Source organism: Triplophysa rosa, linkage group LG19 (genome assembly GCF_024868665.1).
Source record: "Triplophysa rosa linkage group LG19, Trosa_1v2, whole genome shotgun sequence".
Taxonomy (NCBI): domain Eukaryota; kingdom Metazoa; phylum Chordata; class Actinopteri; order Cypriniformes; family Nemacheilidae; genus Triplophysa; species Triplophysa rosa.
The window spans coordinates 12,984,095-12,997,203 of NC_079908.1; the positions used below are offsets into that span (position 1 = coordinate 12,984,095).

A 13,109-nucleotide genomic window follows, 5' to 3' on the forward strand; every position below is an offset into this window, starting at 1 on the left:
ACATATTTATTACTTGTACAATACATTTAGTAAGGTCACTCTAATAATCTAAAGTACGACTAAAATGGACGTATGAATCTTTTTTTTTTGTAGCGGGTGGAGGAGCTGGAGAACGAAAACTCACTTTTGAAAAAGGAGAAAGAGGAGATGAACCGCAGAATCCAGACCTCTGCTCCGGGTGAGTGTCACGCTCCACGGCATCACATGCACAGAGATTGCCTGTGGAGGAGCGAGTATCATGAACTCAAGCCTGGAGGGCTGGGCTGGTTTTGTTTGACGCACAAGAGGGTCTGTGTTCAGAAGTGGGGCGAGAGACACAGAATCCTCATTGGATTTTAGTAGAGAAATGTGACACTGCTTCTGTACCTGGACAGCTAAAGCTGACCATTGTATTTTGCTGGTTCACATAAGGGAATGCTATTTGAAACCTGAGGTTTGGTCTAAGTACGCTTTTTATTTGTTAAATGTCACTTGAGCAGATTTGTTTTACACTGATTTTCTCAGAACTGTTTTTATGCAGAGGCTGTTTAAGTTGTTTAAAATGTCAAAAGTGGATTGAAACGGGAAAGTAGTCAGCTGTTGCGAATACACTGCGTGTTTTTGACAACTTGCACAGTTTGTTTTGTTTGTATGCGTTTGGTAGAGAGCTTCAATCTTTATGCCAGGTTGCAATTTGAGTCTATCATACACAGAGCTAGAAATCAGAGGGACTCGGTGGGGCTAAGTACAGAAAGTAAATTCTAAGTGGGGGTGGATGGGACTGAGTTCCATTTGAAAATGTAAAGGATTTCCATATACAGCTGTGGAAAAAAAATTGAGAGACCATTCCAAATTTTTCATTTAAGCAGCATTTGTAGATGTATTGTTATTGTTATCATTATCATATAAAAATAATTTTGTGAATATATAAAAGTGAATATGAACTTGTTTTCTTTGCAGTTTTTGAGGTCTGGAAAAATACAGAGCATCTGTTATTTTGACATGTTTCTCCAGTTTTCATTTTCTGCAAATAAATGCAAAAAGAAACATTATTTTTATTTGAAATTTGGGAGAAATATTTATATATTATATTTTACCTAAACCCATACCTATAAATAGTAAATTCAGAAAAACTAAACATTATTTTGAAATGGTCTCTTAATTTTCTGCATCTGAATTTCTCCATGTAGTATCCTCCAAACATGCAAATTATATATTTGTAAATCTAGTGGGATTTTCTGAATCTATATTTACATTTGTTTGAAATGTCCCTAAACTAGAGTCACCCTGTGAATCTCAACATTACTTGTACTTATACTTATGCATTCGCATTGTGTAAGCAAATATACCCACAGGCATAGGTGGAATAGCATAAGCGGATAAGCCTCTCATTTTATTATTGTAGATATTACAAAATAAAGACAATATTAAAATGTATCTACAACACTCAAAAGTAAACCCATAATCATCACCAGTATTAAATAACAACAATATTAAAGTACAGTAAAGCTGTAGTCCCCATTATCCCTTATGCTATAGTCTGTTCTTATTTGTGAATGGTCATCGTTTCATGTTCTGTATGTGAATGCCCGCTTTATGCATTTCAGGTAAAGGTGGAGATGCGTCTCAGAAGGAGAGCCGCATACAGGCTGAACTGGATGAAGAGAGGCAACGTTATCAGAACCTTCTCAAAGAATTCTCCAGACTGGAGCAAAGATATGAAAACCTGCAGGATGAGATGAAGGTTAACCGTCTTACAATGTGTCTAGACTTCTATAACACTCTTTTTCATGTTTTATGAAGTCTTTATGGCCTTCCCTGTTGTAGTTCCAGCCCGGCCACCGGCGTAACCCCTCCAACCAAAGCAGTCTGGGCTCGGACTCCAACTACCCCTCCATTAGCATGTCTGAAGTTGGAGACACTGATGACACTATCCAGCAGGTGGAGGTAAAGACTTGGTCTAAACATCTACATTATGATTTCTCACTGGAGTCTCTATAAACAGAGATTGGGATTCTTTCATTTACTCTGAAATAAACATTTACCTCCTGCAGGAGATGGGCATCGAGAAGGCCGCCATGGACCTCAGTGTGTTTATGAAGCTGCAGAAGCGGGTACGAGAGCTGGAGCAGGAGAGAAAGAGGCTCCAGACCCACCTGGAGAAAGTAGAAGATCTGAACAACCGCAAGGTGAGTTAATCTCTCATGTCTTAGATCTCTTGTTTTGACAGTAACCTCCTGAATGAAAAAAATGAAAATTCTGAAAGTTGTTCCAAATCTGTGTGAATTTCTTTGTTCTGCTGCTTGTAACCAAACAGTTCTTGACCACCATTGACTACCATAGTAGAAAAATTGCTTTATAAAATTCTTTGTTCGGTTGAACACTAAAGAAGATATTTTGAAGAATGTAGGAAAGCAAGCAGTTCTGGGGGACTTTTGACTACTATTGTAATTTTTCCTACAGTACTATGGTAGTCAGTGGTGGCCAAGAACTACAAATATCTTTCTCTGTGTTCATCAGAACAAAGAAATGTATACAGATTTGGAACAACTCGAGGTTGAGTAAAATATGACTCGTTTTTATTTTTGGGTGAACTGTTCCTTTAAGAGGATCTTCTTGTCTGTGTTCAAGGAATGGTGCATGCATATTAAAACACTTTTTTTTTTTTTTGGAACCGTTTTAAAGAATGTTCACAGTTCTGTAACACACAATAAAGATGTAAACAGGCTGTAAATCTTCAAGAAAAGGCCAAAAACAGAAAAGTATGATAAATGTTTTCTATCGCATTACTGGTAGAGCATGAAGCAACATCAAATCCTTAGCGTTTTGGCAATAGGTAACAACATCATAAACATTAGATATCATTTCAAACAGTCCCTCATGCACACTCACGACAGCATCCCGTCTTATCAGTTGGTGTTCACTTTTTCTCTTTTTTTATCTCGTAGGGTAATGAGACCAGGAGCTCCACGTCAGAGGAGGATATAAATGCAGACCTGGCCTACAACAGCCTAAAGGTAATAGCGTATAAACATCGTTCTGTTCTTCTTAGTGTAGCGCTCACGTTGCTCTGCCTGCGGGCTAATGTCGGTCTTGGTGCTCATCGATTTGTGTTGCACTTTCGCTGCTGTGCTGTTTGTGGTCATGCTGCAAATTAAAGTTTGGGTGAGTCAGACAATTTAGGATGATTAAGATTGGGACGGTTTTAGAAAGCTGAATTATGACAGGATTCACAAGGACAGCTGTGTAATTTAACCAGATTCTGCATTTATTTTTGTTTTATTGAGTTTATATGTGTGCCTTTTAATAATTAAATGAGGATCAACTTTGAGAAGAATTCCAATGTAATCTTCTTAAGACGTCTTATGATTTCTTCACGCTATCAAATCAGTAATCAATCATTTATCGAAGGGCTTTTGTTGTAGATGGATGGCTTAATCGATTTCAAAGGTTAAACTGTGATCAGAGCAAAGTTCAAGGATGAAGGAATCAAAGCTGCTTAGACGGAAGGATTATGTATCAGATTTTTCTTAAAGCCTTCTAACATTGCAGCGCGAGCTTTATAATAAAATGATGGTCTCGCTCTTCAGCAAACACTGATTTAGATCAAAGCTTTAGCTGCGGGGGTTAAATTCACTTTTTTAATGGGTGCAGTCAGGGATGCATGATTTTGGACTCAGTTTCTGAATCTTTCTCTTGCTGTATTTGTGCCATCTACAGAGACAAGAGCTTGAGACCGAGAATAAGAAGTTGAAGAATGACCTGAACGAGCTGAGGAAAGCGGTGTCCGACAAGGCCTCCGAAAATAGCTCGTCCAATGAGCTTCAGGACGGCTACAGCGTGCTGCTGAATCAACTCAAAGAGGCCAATGATGAGCTGGAAGTGCGCAAAGAGGAAGTCCTCATGCTCAAGGCCCAGATCGTCAACACCACGAGGCAACTGGAGAACACCATTCACATTGTGAGTCTGAAAACATCACCGCCCTGCGGCTGACATTGTGATGTTGATGTGCTTGTCATTGGGCATTGGCATGGATCAAACGTCAAGTTGATCATATTATGAATAAGATCAAGCTTCATTTTTAATATTTTAGTCTAGAGATCACAGATAAAAGCTTTTTGGGTCTGTCATTGTCATAAATTGTCATATCAGCCCATGCAGCAAACCATTAGCATACTGTAAGGCTTCATTAGAGGTCCCTTAAAATGCAAAAGCAATCAAGCATTGGATAGAGAAAGACCGCGTTGAGATACAGTTGAATTTGATAGAACTCTTAAAATTGAATAGTAAAAAAAGTAAAAAGGGGAGTGTAGCAGTGACGCTATTGTTTAAACTAGTAGATTTACTAAAAGTTTCCCAATAAAGCAATAATTGATAACATTTGCTGGTAATTTACTCACCATCAGGCCATCCAAGATGTAAATCACATTGTTTCTTTAGTAGCTTTAGAACAAAAGCACATTCAGGGGATGTAAAATGAATAGGGTTCCTCCTGACAATATATTCTAATGATATAGTCTAATCATAAAGCAAATCGGCTGAATCAACTCGAGCATTTTTATTTGATTCCTAACAGAATTCCAATGATGTGTCAGAAATAACCAACAACAAGAAGCCAGTGGACGTGGTCAATGCTGTGGACACCGTGGAGTCAAAGAAGTAAGACTAGAGTCATTGAAAAACTAGAGTCTAGCATAGTTTAGCAAAAAATGTAGATGGATTTATTTCGATTATTTATGTCACTTTCTTTTTATTTCTGATAATTTGCAAAGCATAAAGACCCATATAATTGTGTTCCTCATATTTTTGTCTGGGTGACTCCCACATACACGTCACCTCCAAAAAATCTTGCTTTCCATAAAGAGGGCTTTATCCCTGGCCAGCATAGTTCTTTGGCCTGTGGCACAATTTAAAAGTGGTTATTCCGTCTATCAGAGAGTGGCAGGTGTTAGATGAGTATTACCTGTAAAGTAATACCTTTGCGTTCTCTCTGGTCTTCAGCCTGGCCACTTTAAACAACTGGAATCCATCTGATTTCTCATGCATGCAGTTAACTTCCCTCCTTTCATTTCCTATTTCCTGTGATTGTCACATCTTTCTATACACATTGTTCGGCCAGTTCACCCTAAACATCAATGTTCTGCTCTAGACATACTGAAATAACCCAAGTCATAACAGCAGTATTACAGTTGAAATGGAGATGGCTAATCCATCCAGTATGTGCCCCTATGCCCTAATCTTCTTTCTTGACTACTTTCTTGTCATTCTTCTCTTCTGCTTTTTCTTCTTGCCCATCTGCCACTGCTTCTCTGTCTCTTGGGCTTTCTGTTATCTGGACGGCAGTAAAGCACAAGACTGGGGTTATTTGAATGAAGATGGGGAGCTCGGCCTGGCGTATCAGGGTCTGAAGCAGGTTGCCAGGTTGTGCTTCGGTTTTCTTTTCAGCTTTTGATTCAACTGGCTCCCACTATTCTCTTCACAATAGGCATTGACGTGGTTTTATTTGTGGAGACCTCATGTTGTTTACCTGCGGTTGTTTACTCCGTGTTGTGGAAGGTTGCTCGAAGACCAGCTGAAGACGCAGTCTCGGCAACACAACGACGAGCTGGAGGCTCTTCACACGCAGATCGAACTGATGAGGAGCGACTTGGAGAAGAAGCAGGAAATGCTCAACCACTTCTCCACCCTCTCTCCTGAAGCTCTGGTGGAGTTCAGCATAGAACAGGAGCTCACACGCCTCACCAATGAAAACCTGGTGAGAGAACGACAGTTCCAAAACAGATATATTTGTGCCCCACATACCTTACTCAAGATGAATGTGTTGTTCAGGATCTCAAGGAAATTAAGGAGAAGTTGGAGAAGAATGAGAGGAAGTTGAAGAAACAGTTGGCGATCTATATGAAGAAAGTGAAGGAGTTGGAAGGTCAGACGTCCGCTTTCATATGTGTTTGGGATGTGTTCTATTGGCACGGCTGTGTGCTCACGTCTAGTTCTTATCCTTCTCTTAGTGACTCAGGCTAGTAGAAGCAGGCCAGAACTGCATCGACAGGTCACAGTACAGAGGAAGGATAAGGACTTTGAAGGCATGCTGGAGTATTACAAAGAAGATGAGGCCTTGCTGGTCAAGAGTCTTGTTACAGGTGTGGTTTTAGATAAGAGCTCAGTTTTACCCACAAATAATTTTGTTCGGGCACATACATGTATTTAACGAAAATGATCAAATGTTAAAATTCATAAACATTTAAATATAATCTAAATTATCGGTCAATATAAATGAATACATTAATGTTAATATTTTCTAAATATGTATACATGTATGTGTATGTGTTTATAAATGCAAAATTAATATGCACAGTGCACATATATTATGTTAACACAAAATTTGATTCTGGATGCAATTATTTGCAATTAATCGTTCGACAGCCGTATTTTATTATTATTTTTCGAGGTCCTGTAGTTACTGTATTTTGAATAAATATATTTGAATACACTTTATATGCACGTCTTTAGACATGAAGCCGCAAGTTGTGTCAGCCACCGTCCCCTGCCTCCCTGCCTACATCCTCTTCATGTGCATCCGCCACGCAGACTATATCAACGACGACCAGAAAGTTCATTCTCTCCTCACCTCCACCATCAACGCCATTAAAAAGGTTCTGAAGGTATGTATGCTGTACACACGCACGTGTTTGACTACCAAAACGAACCTAAGAGGTTCAACAAAGCAAAAATAAACACATGCTATTTGTCCATCATCCCTGTGTTCTCCAGAAAAACGGCGAGGACTTTGAGACGACCTCATTCTGGTTGGCAAATACCAGTAGACTTCTTCACTGTCTGAAGCAGTATAGCGGAGAAGAGGTGATGGGTCTTTTCCATTTGCTTAAATGAACAGAATAAAACGGGTTGGCTCCGTTATAAGACCTTCCCAGGATCCTTTGCGTGACTTTGCTGTTGTTTCCTGTCGTAGGCGTTTATGACTCAGAACAGTGGCAAGCAGAATGAGCACTGCCTGAAAAACTTCGACCTGGCGGAGTATCGGCAGGTTGTGAGCGACCTATCCATCCAGATCTATCAGCAACTCGTGAGAGTGGCAGAGGCCATCATGCAACCCATGATCGGTGAGTGCAACCAAACATTCCTGATCAGTGCTAAAGATGGTAGATGAAAAAATAGAATTCTGTCATCTATTCAACCTCATGTGGACTCTTTCTTTTGTGGAACACAAAAGAAGATATTTTGAGAAATGTCTCAGTGGTTTTGTGTCCATACAATCAAAGTCAATGGGGGGGGGGGGGGGGGGGGCGTTGTGTGGTCACCCACATCTTGCTCAAAACATCTTCTTTTGCGTTCAGTAGGGAAAAAAGTCATACATATTTTGGGAAGGAGTCTTACAATGCATAACTTTTCTCATTTCAGTATCTGCCATGCTTGACAGCGAAAGCATCCCAAGCCTGGCCGGAATGAAGCCCATGGGCTACAGGAACCGCTCCTCTAGTTTCGACTGTGAGGATGGGGGTCCTCCGGGATATACACTACAGGCCCTAAAACGGCAGCTGGGACAGTTCCACACCACCATGGCCGACCACGGGATGGACCCTGAGATCTGCCAGCAGGTGATTCGCCAGCTCTTCTACTCCATCAACGCGGTGAGCCTCAACAACTTGCTGCTACATAAAGACGCCTGCTCCTGGAGTACAGGGATGCAGCTCAGGTACTGTATCACTGTGTCACTGTTAACACTTTGTATCGCCCAAAAAAATGAGATGAATTTAGGGTTCGTTGCTTTTTTTCTCAGATACAACATCAGTCAGTTGGAGGAATGGCTGAGGGGAAAAAATCTTCAACAGGGTGGATCTATAGCCACTATGGAACCTTTGATTCAGGCCGCTCAGCTGTTGCAGATGAAGAAGAAGACATCGCAAGATGCTGAGGCTATTTGCTCGCTGTGTAGCACCCTCAGTTTACAGCAGGTAGATATTCATCTACTTATTTTTTATTTCTAGGTTTATTGTTTTTTTATTGACTTCGTTTGTTAATCACACCCTTATTTTGCTTCAGATCGTGAAGATTTTGAACCTGTACACACCACTCAATGAGTTTGAGGAGAGGGTCACTGTGTCTTTCATCAGAGACATACAGGTAAAAATGTACACACACATATTGCCTGACAAATGCTGAAAGTAGAGGTGTCTAACTTAGGGGTTTTCAAACATTATACTGCCATGGTCCCCCAAATATGATCAACCTTTCATAAAATGATCAAATCTATCTATTTTTTTTTGTGTTAAACATTTAAATGGTATTCGATAAATGATGTTATATTACTGTGTAAAGAAATCATGTTTGGTCTCTCTGATGAGTTCCTGCAATAAATACTAAATGAATGATTTCTATTCCCAGAATCGCCTCCAAGATCGAATAGAAAACAACCAACTGCTCGTGGACACAAAGCACACCTTCCCTGTGCTCTTTCCCTACACTCCGTCAGCGCTCAGTTTGGAGACCGTACACATCCCCGCCTCCCTTAACCTGAACTTCCTCACAAGGGTTTGAGACCTCATTTTCTGTCTTACTCTGAGCTAATACTCCTGCAGAAAGGAGCTGAGGCCCATCGCAGACCTGCTAACCCACATACTAACATCACCAAAAATGTGTGACTGGAATTTACAGTAGCAGCATATAAAATGGACAATCTCCCTGACCGACTAACTATGGTGTGAAGGTGCTGTAGTTTCTGTCTGTGTGTGTGTTCAGTGGGGGAATATGTGTGATGTAAATAAGCTGTCTGCCTTTTGACTTTGCTTCTGTAGAACATTCACCCAGCTGTTTTCTCCCGGTTTTATATGACCAGCGAAAAACAAGCAAGACCAAAAAAGTTAAAACGCTATATTTGGATTGGGATAGCTTTCACTCATTTTTTAAGATTCAATCAGTTTAAAATAAGTAAAATAAGAGGGCTTTGGGCTACTGACATATAACACTAATGCAGGATTTATGTGTCACTCATGTATCTGTATTAGTATGCACTGATTTCCGAAATATGGGCTACCAATGAAGCACAGCACGTCTGTCTCGTTCACAGTGATCTTGTTCCTTCCCTAGGCGAATTCTTAAGAGTCCAAACCGGCTGCCAAGACTCATTCTCACAACCGTAAAAGCAAGAAAAAGCTCTGCATTGCAGTGGCTGTGGCCAGAAAGCAATCTGGATCAGTTTCTCCAAACAGGCACGGACTCTTTAGATGCTTTTCCCCCCTTTCGAGGAACACTGAGATTGTGGGGGTTTTGTTCTGTTTGAGAATCTAATGCAGAGACTTGATGCCCTGAGTCATGTCCATCAAAAGGGTGCCGATCAGCTCTTGTGACAGCTGTATGGCAAGCAACCAATGAAAGTGACATTGTAAAGTATGTGGAGCAGAAAGAGTGAGGACGTTGGGAGGAGTCTGAACTTGGATATGTAGTGTTCTATCAAAAAATGAAAAACGTGTGATTGTTGTTTAAGGGGAATCTAGAATGTGCAGGAAGGAAAGGCATGTGCAAGAAACTTATCTGTAGTGCAAAGAGGCATTTGTACACTGGGAGCAGTTATACAGTACCAAAACACTCAAGATTTATCATATTGTGACACATTTTACTTTTGCACGGCTCTGTAAATGCTTATGTGCAATCCAATGGCAATAATCACAAGCACTGTTTACTGCAAAAAAAACAACGAGAGAAGAAGAATAAACATTTTATACAAGGGATTTACCCTTTTTGTGTGTTCAAAAATAAGTATGCCAACAGAATGGGCTGTTCTCCACGAACGGACTTTTGTTATTTCAAAGCAATCATGTCTTTCATTTGTTATCATTTTAATGAAACAATAATGTATGGTTTGTGTAGTCTGTCAAAACATACAAAACTTAAATTCATATGTATCATTCTCCGGATATCACTTCCTGGATTGATATATTTCTTGATGCCAATAAAGGACTGTATTTTCATAGTTGATTCATTTTTACATTTGTAAACATACTGCATCTTACCACGTTTTTATCGGTTCTCGCTTCTCTTAACATTATTTTTGTAACCGGTTTTGAGGTAGAAAGGTTTTTGTGTGGAAAGTTTTAGGGTTTAGTTTTCACTGCCCTCTTCCGGCTGTATCACACAGAACTGTGTGAAAGTAGTCAGGTCACAAGCCAAACAGTTTTTTATTACATCGCATATTTTCTCTGCATTATGCTTTAGATTTTTGTCTGATATTTTTGGTGACAACAGTTGCATAGTTGTTTTGTCTCGGAGATCACAGCACTATAGCACATTAAAATGACACGAACAGTTGTCACACTTCTATTGGCCTCATCATTCAGCCTTAAAACCATTTGCTTATTCTGTTAAATAAACATTGTTCAAATAAACAAACACATCATTAATGATGATTGATAAGAATGTGTGTATTAAAATTATTACATACTTTAAAGATTTTATACTTATAAAAATGTACCAGGAGCATCTGTAACCTTAACAGGTTGTTTAGCGTTTCAAGAACAACAGCATCCACAATATGAGAAAAGTAAAAAGGATCTAAAGACACTGAAAGATGTTTTAACAGAGGAATGGTACAACATGTATTAAAACAAGTTGTATTAAAGGCAAATGGTGGACAATCACTTAATTATTAATTAAGAGATATTACCTAAGTCCCCATGTTCACATTATTTTGTACAACCCCTGTATGAACCGTGGGCAGATGGTTTTTGTGTGCCTGATAAAGAAATACACATGACATAACCCTAACATTTGTCTTGTTCTCTCTCAGCCTCTTGCAACTTCCTCAACGGGTCTTGTGAATGTGTCTGTGCACCTTTTCCCAGACACACATGCTCTGTGCTGTGGTAACTGTCATAGGATGGCAGGGGACACCCACTGTTTGAGGTAACAGCAGGAAGCCATTTTGCTGGCAATAAACGAAACATACACTTGCTTGAGTTTTTAAACTTAAAACAACCAAAATTGTATTATATTGTTATCATGTCACAGTAGGCTATAATGTTTACACTGGCCGTTATTTTAAAGTCAGTGTATTGGTCAGGGGAAGTCCATCCACAAGCCATCACATGATTCTCTCTGTTTTTATGACCTTGCTTTTCTTGAAATGTATGACGAATGCAGTTGCTACCACTACCATACAGGCTGAAATACATGCTTAAAAATGTATGTAATTAAAACGTCTGCTCTTAAAAATAAAGGTACCTAATACCACAATATACCAGCAGAAGAGTCGCGATGACAAGTAGTGTGTGGTAATTCATAATTCAAATCTACAACATGAACTAACATTTCCTAAATACTTTTACAAATTTTACTACAGTTCACTTAATACTAAGGTATAGCCTACTGCAAAAATGTACACGGGAACTAATCCAACACATTTCATCTATAGTCTACCTACAGTATGTAAAAAAATGTTTTACTAAACTAAACCGGCCAGTAGGTAGCAGCAATTTTTGCGCAACCAATTCTTTCGAGGCACGGCTCTTTATAAATGAATCAATTGACTCGTGCGATTCGAATCGTTCAAAACACAAATTCATTTACTTTAGGAACAAACCATGTTGCTTTGTTTAGAATCGTTTTAATGAGCGAAATAGCGCAAAAACAGTCATTTTAACAATAGAGGTATGCATTGACGTCACTTTCCCACGTGAACACGCCGGGACACGCCCCCCTTGAGCATTATAGTACAGAAGCAATGCCCACTTTTAATGCACCTAATAAAAACTTTGGCCGTGCACTCAACTTTTTTGGTTGTTTGTATGTGAATTCTTTTCCTTTTGCCAGAATATATGGTCATCCTCTGAAAATACCTGAAATATATGAAAAAGAATTAAAACGCATGCATTATACTTTGTGGTAAATCGTGGATTCGTTTTTTTAATACGAAAAAATGCCACAATCCTTTTTTTTACATTTACATTTATATGCATTTGGCAGACGCTTTTATCCAAAGCGACTTACATTGCATCATACTATACATTTTGTTTCAAACTATGTGCAATCCCATGGGATCGACCCTATGACCTTGGCGTTACTAGCGCCATGCTCTTACCACTGAGCCACAGGAAAGCTTACCTCCTGGGTTTTGCAGTTCTTTCGTGGATTGCCATGCTGACAACAATGAATTATACGGTTTGTGACAGTAAGAGGTACATTCTCAGACAGATCTTCCACCTGCCAAACCAGACGATATGGCTGCTTTTCTTTCTTACTTTTATCATCAGACCTACAATTAAAAGTAAACCAAACTATTTAAAATCTTCTGTGAAATCTACGGTTTGGTGAAAGCAATCACAACATATTCTTATCAAGCAATGAATGATGTCAGTGTCTCTCTCTTGTGGCATTCAGTGCTGAGGTCAGCTTTGGTGACGAAGCAGATACAAGAGTGTTTGAAATGTTCAGGGCCCGTATTCTTAAAGCTTCTAAGAATCCTCTAAGAAAGCTCTTAATTTAGCTTAAAAACTTCTACGTAGGAGTCTTATCTTAAAAACGATTCAGGACCAATCTGAGAGAATCTGAGCAAGGAAAAGACAAAAACATTTATTTTTGTGAGGAGGCTGACGGGGCTGACCAGTTGCTATGTATGACACAGTCTTTTTAAGATTGTGATTGGTTGGTTGACCAAGGAAAAAAGAGTTTGAAATTGCACATGTATTTTTTCCTGTTTTACCGTACTCACGCACACACACACGCACTATATATATATATATATGTGTGTGTGTGTGTGTGTGTATATATATATATATATATATATATACTGTATTTATTCTTTCTTTATTTTTATTATTTACCATGCTGTTAGTGTCAACGTATTTGATAGAAAATGAACAGTGACACAATAAGTTTCTGTAAGTGCTGTAATTGTTTGTGTTATCACTATAGAAGGTTGTGAAAGAACCAAATCGTCTCTGCTGCATAGCTGCATTTCTGCAGTTGCTAAATATGTTAATGTAGTTATTTCTTCTATTTCTGGCGCAATGGCATTTCTGCGCTGTTTTGGAGATGTTAGCGTGTCTCTAATAGGATCGGTCACAAACATCTAATGTGTAGTGTCTTAATAACTCACTGTCATTAAATTCAATGTCATT

The 13,109-nt window shown here is 39.2% G+C and overlaps 1 protein-coding gene across 4 annotated transcripts in view; it reads left to right on the forward strand.

The window, feature by feature from the left end:
- The window catches only part of myo5b (myosin VB), a 37,709-nt gene extending 27,742 nt beyond the window's left edge, over positions 1–9,967 (forward strand). For 2 of the 4 annotated variants that reach the window (XM_057360442.1, XM_057360443.1), the window contains exons 23-40: positions 94–178; positions 1,587–1,723; positions 1,807–1,926; positions 2,034–2,168; positions 2,928–2,996; positions 3,700–3,939; positions 4,556–4,638; positions 5,536–5,734; positions 5,809–5,902; positions 5,988–6,119; positions 6,490–6,641; positions 6,751–6,840; positions 6,950–7,100; positions 7,399–7,693; positions 7,778–7,952; positions 8,041–8,121; positions 8,383–8,529; positions 9,085–9,967. In XM_057360442.1, coding sequence (XP_057216425.1) covers positions 94–178; positions 1,587–1,723; positions 1,807–1,926; positions 2,034–2,168; positions 2,928–2,996; positions 3,700–3,939; positions 4,556–4,638; positions 5,536–5,734; positions 5,809–5,902; positions 5,988–6,119; positions 6,490–6,641; positions 6,751–6,840; positions 6,950–7,100; positions 7,399–7,693; positions 7,778–7,952; positions 8,041–8,121; positions 8,383–8,529; positions 9,085–9,096 — 2,397 coding nt within the window. In that variant the 3' untranslated portion in view covers positions 9,097–9,967. Of the gene's footprint in view, positions 1–93; positions 179–1,586; positions 1,724–1,806; positions 1,927–2,033; positions 2,169–2,927; positions 2,997–3,699; positions 3,940–4,555; positions 4,639–5,322; positions 5,401–5,535; positions 5,735–5,808; positions 5,903–5,987; positions 6,120–6,489; positions 6,642–6,750; positions 6,841–6,949; positions 7,101–7,398; positions 7,694–7,777; positions 7,953–8,040; positions 8,122–8,382 lie in introns of all 4 variants that reach the window. The other 2 variants (XM_057360445.1, XM_057360444.1) reach the window with 2 other exon arrangements.
- Positions 9,968–13,109: the final 3,142 nt, after the last annotated feature.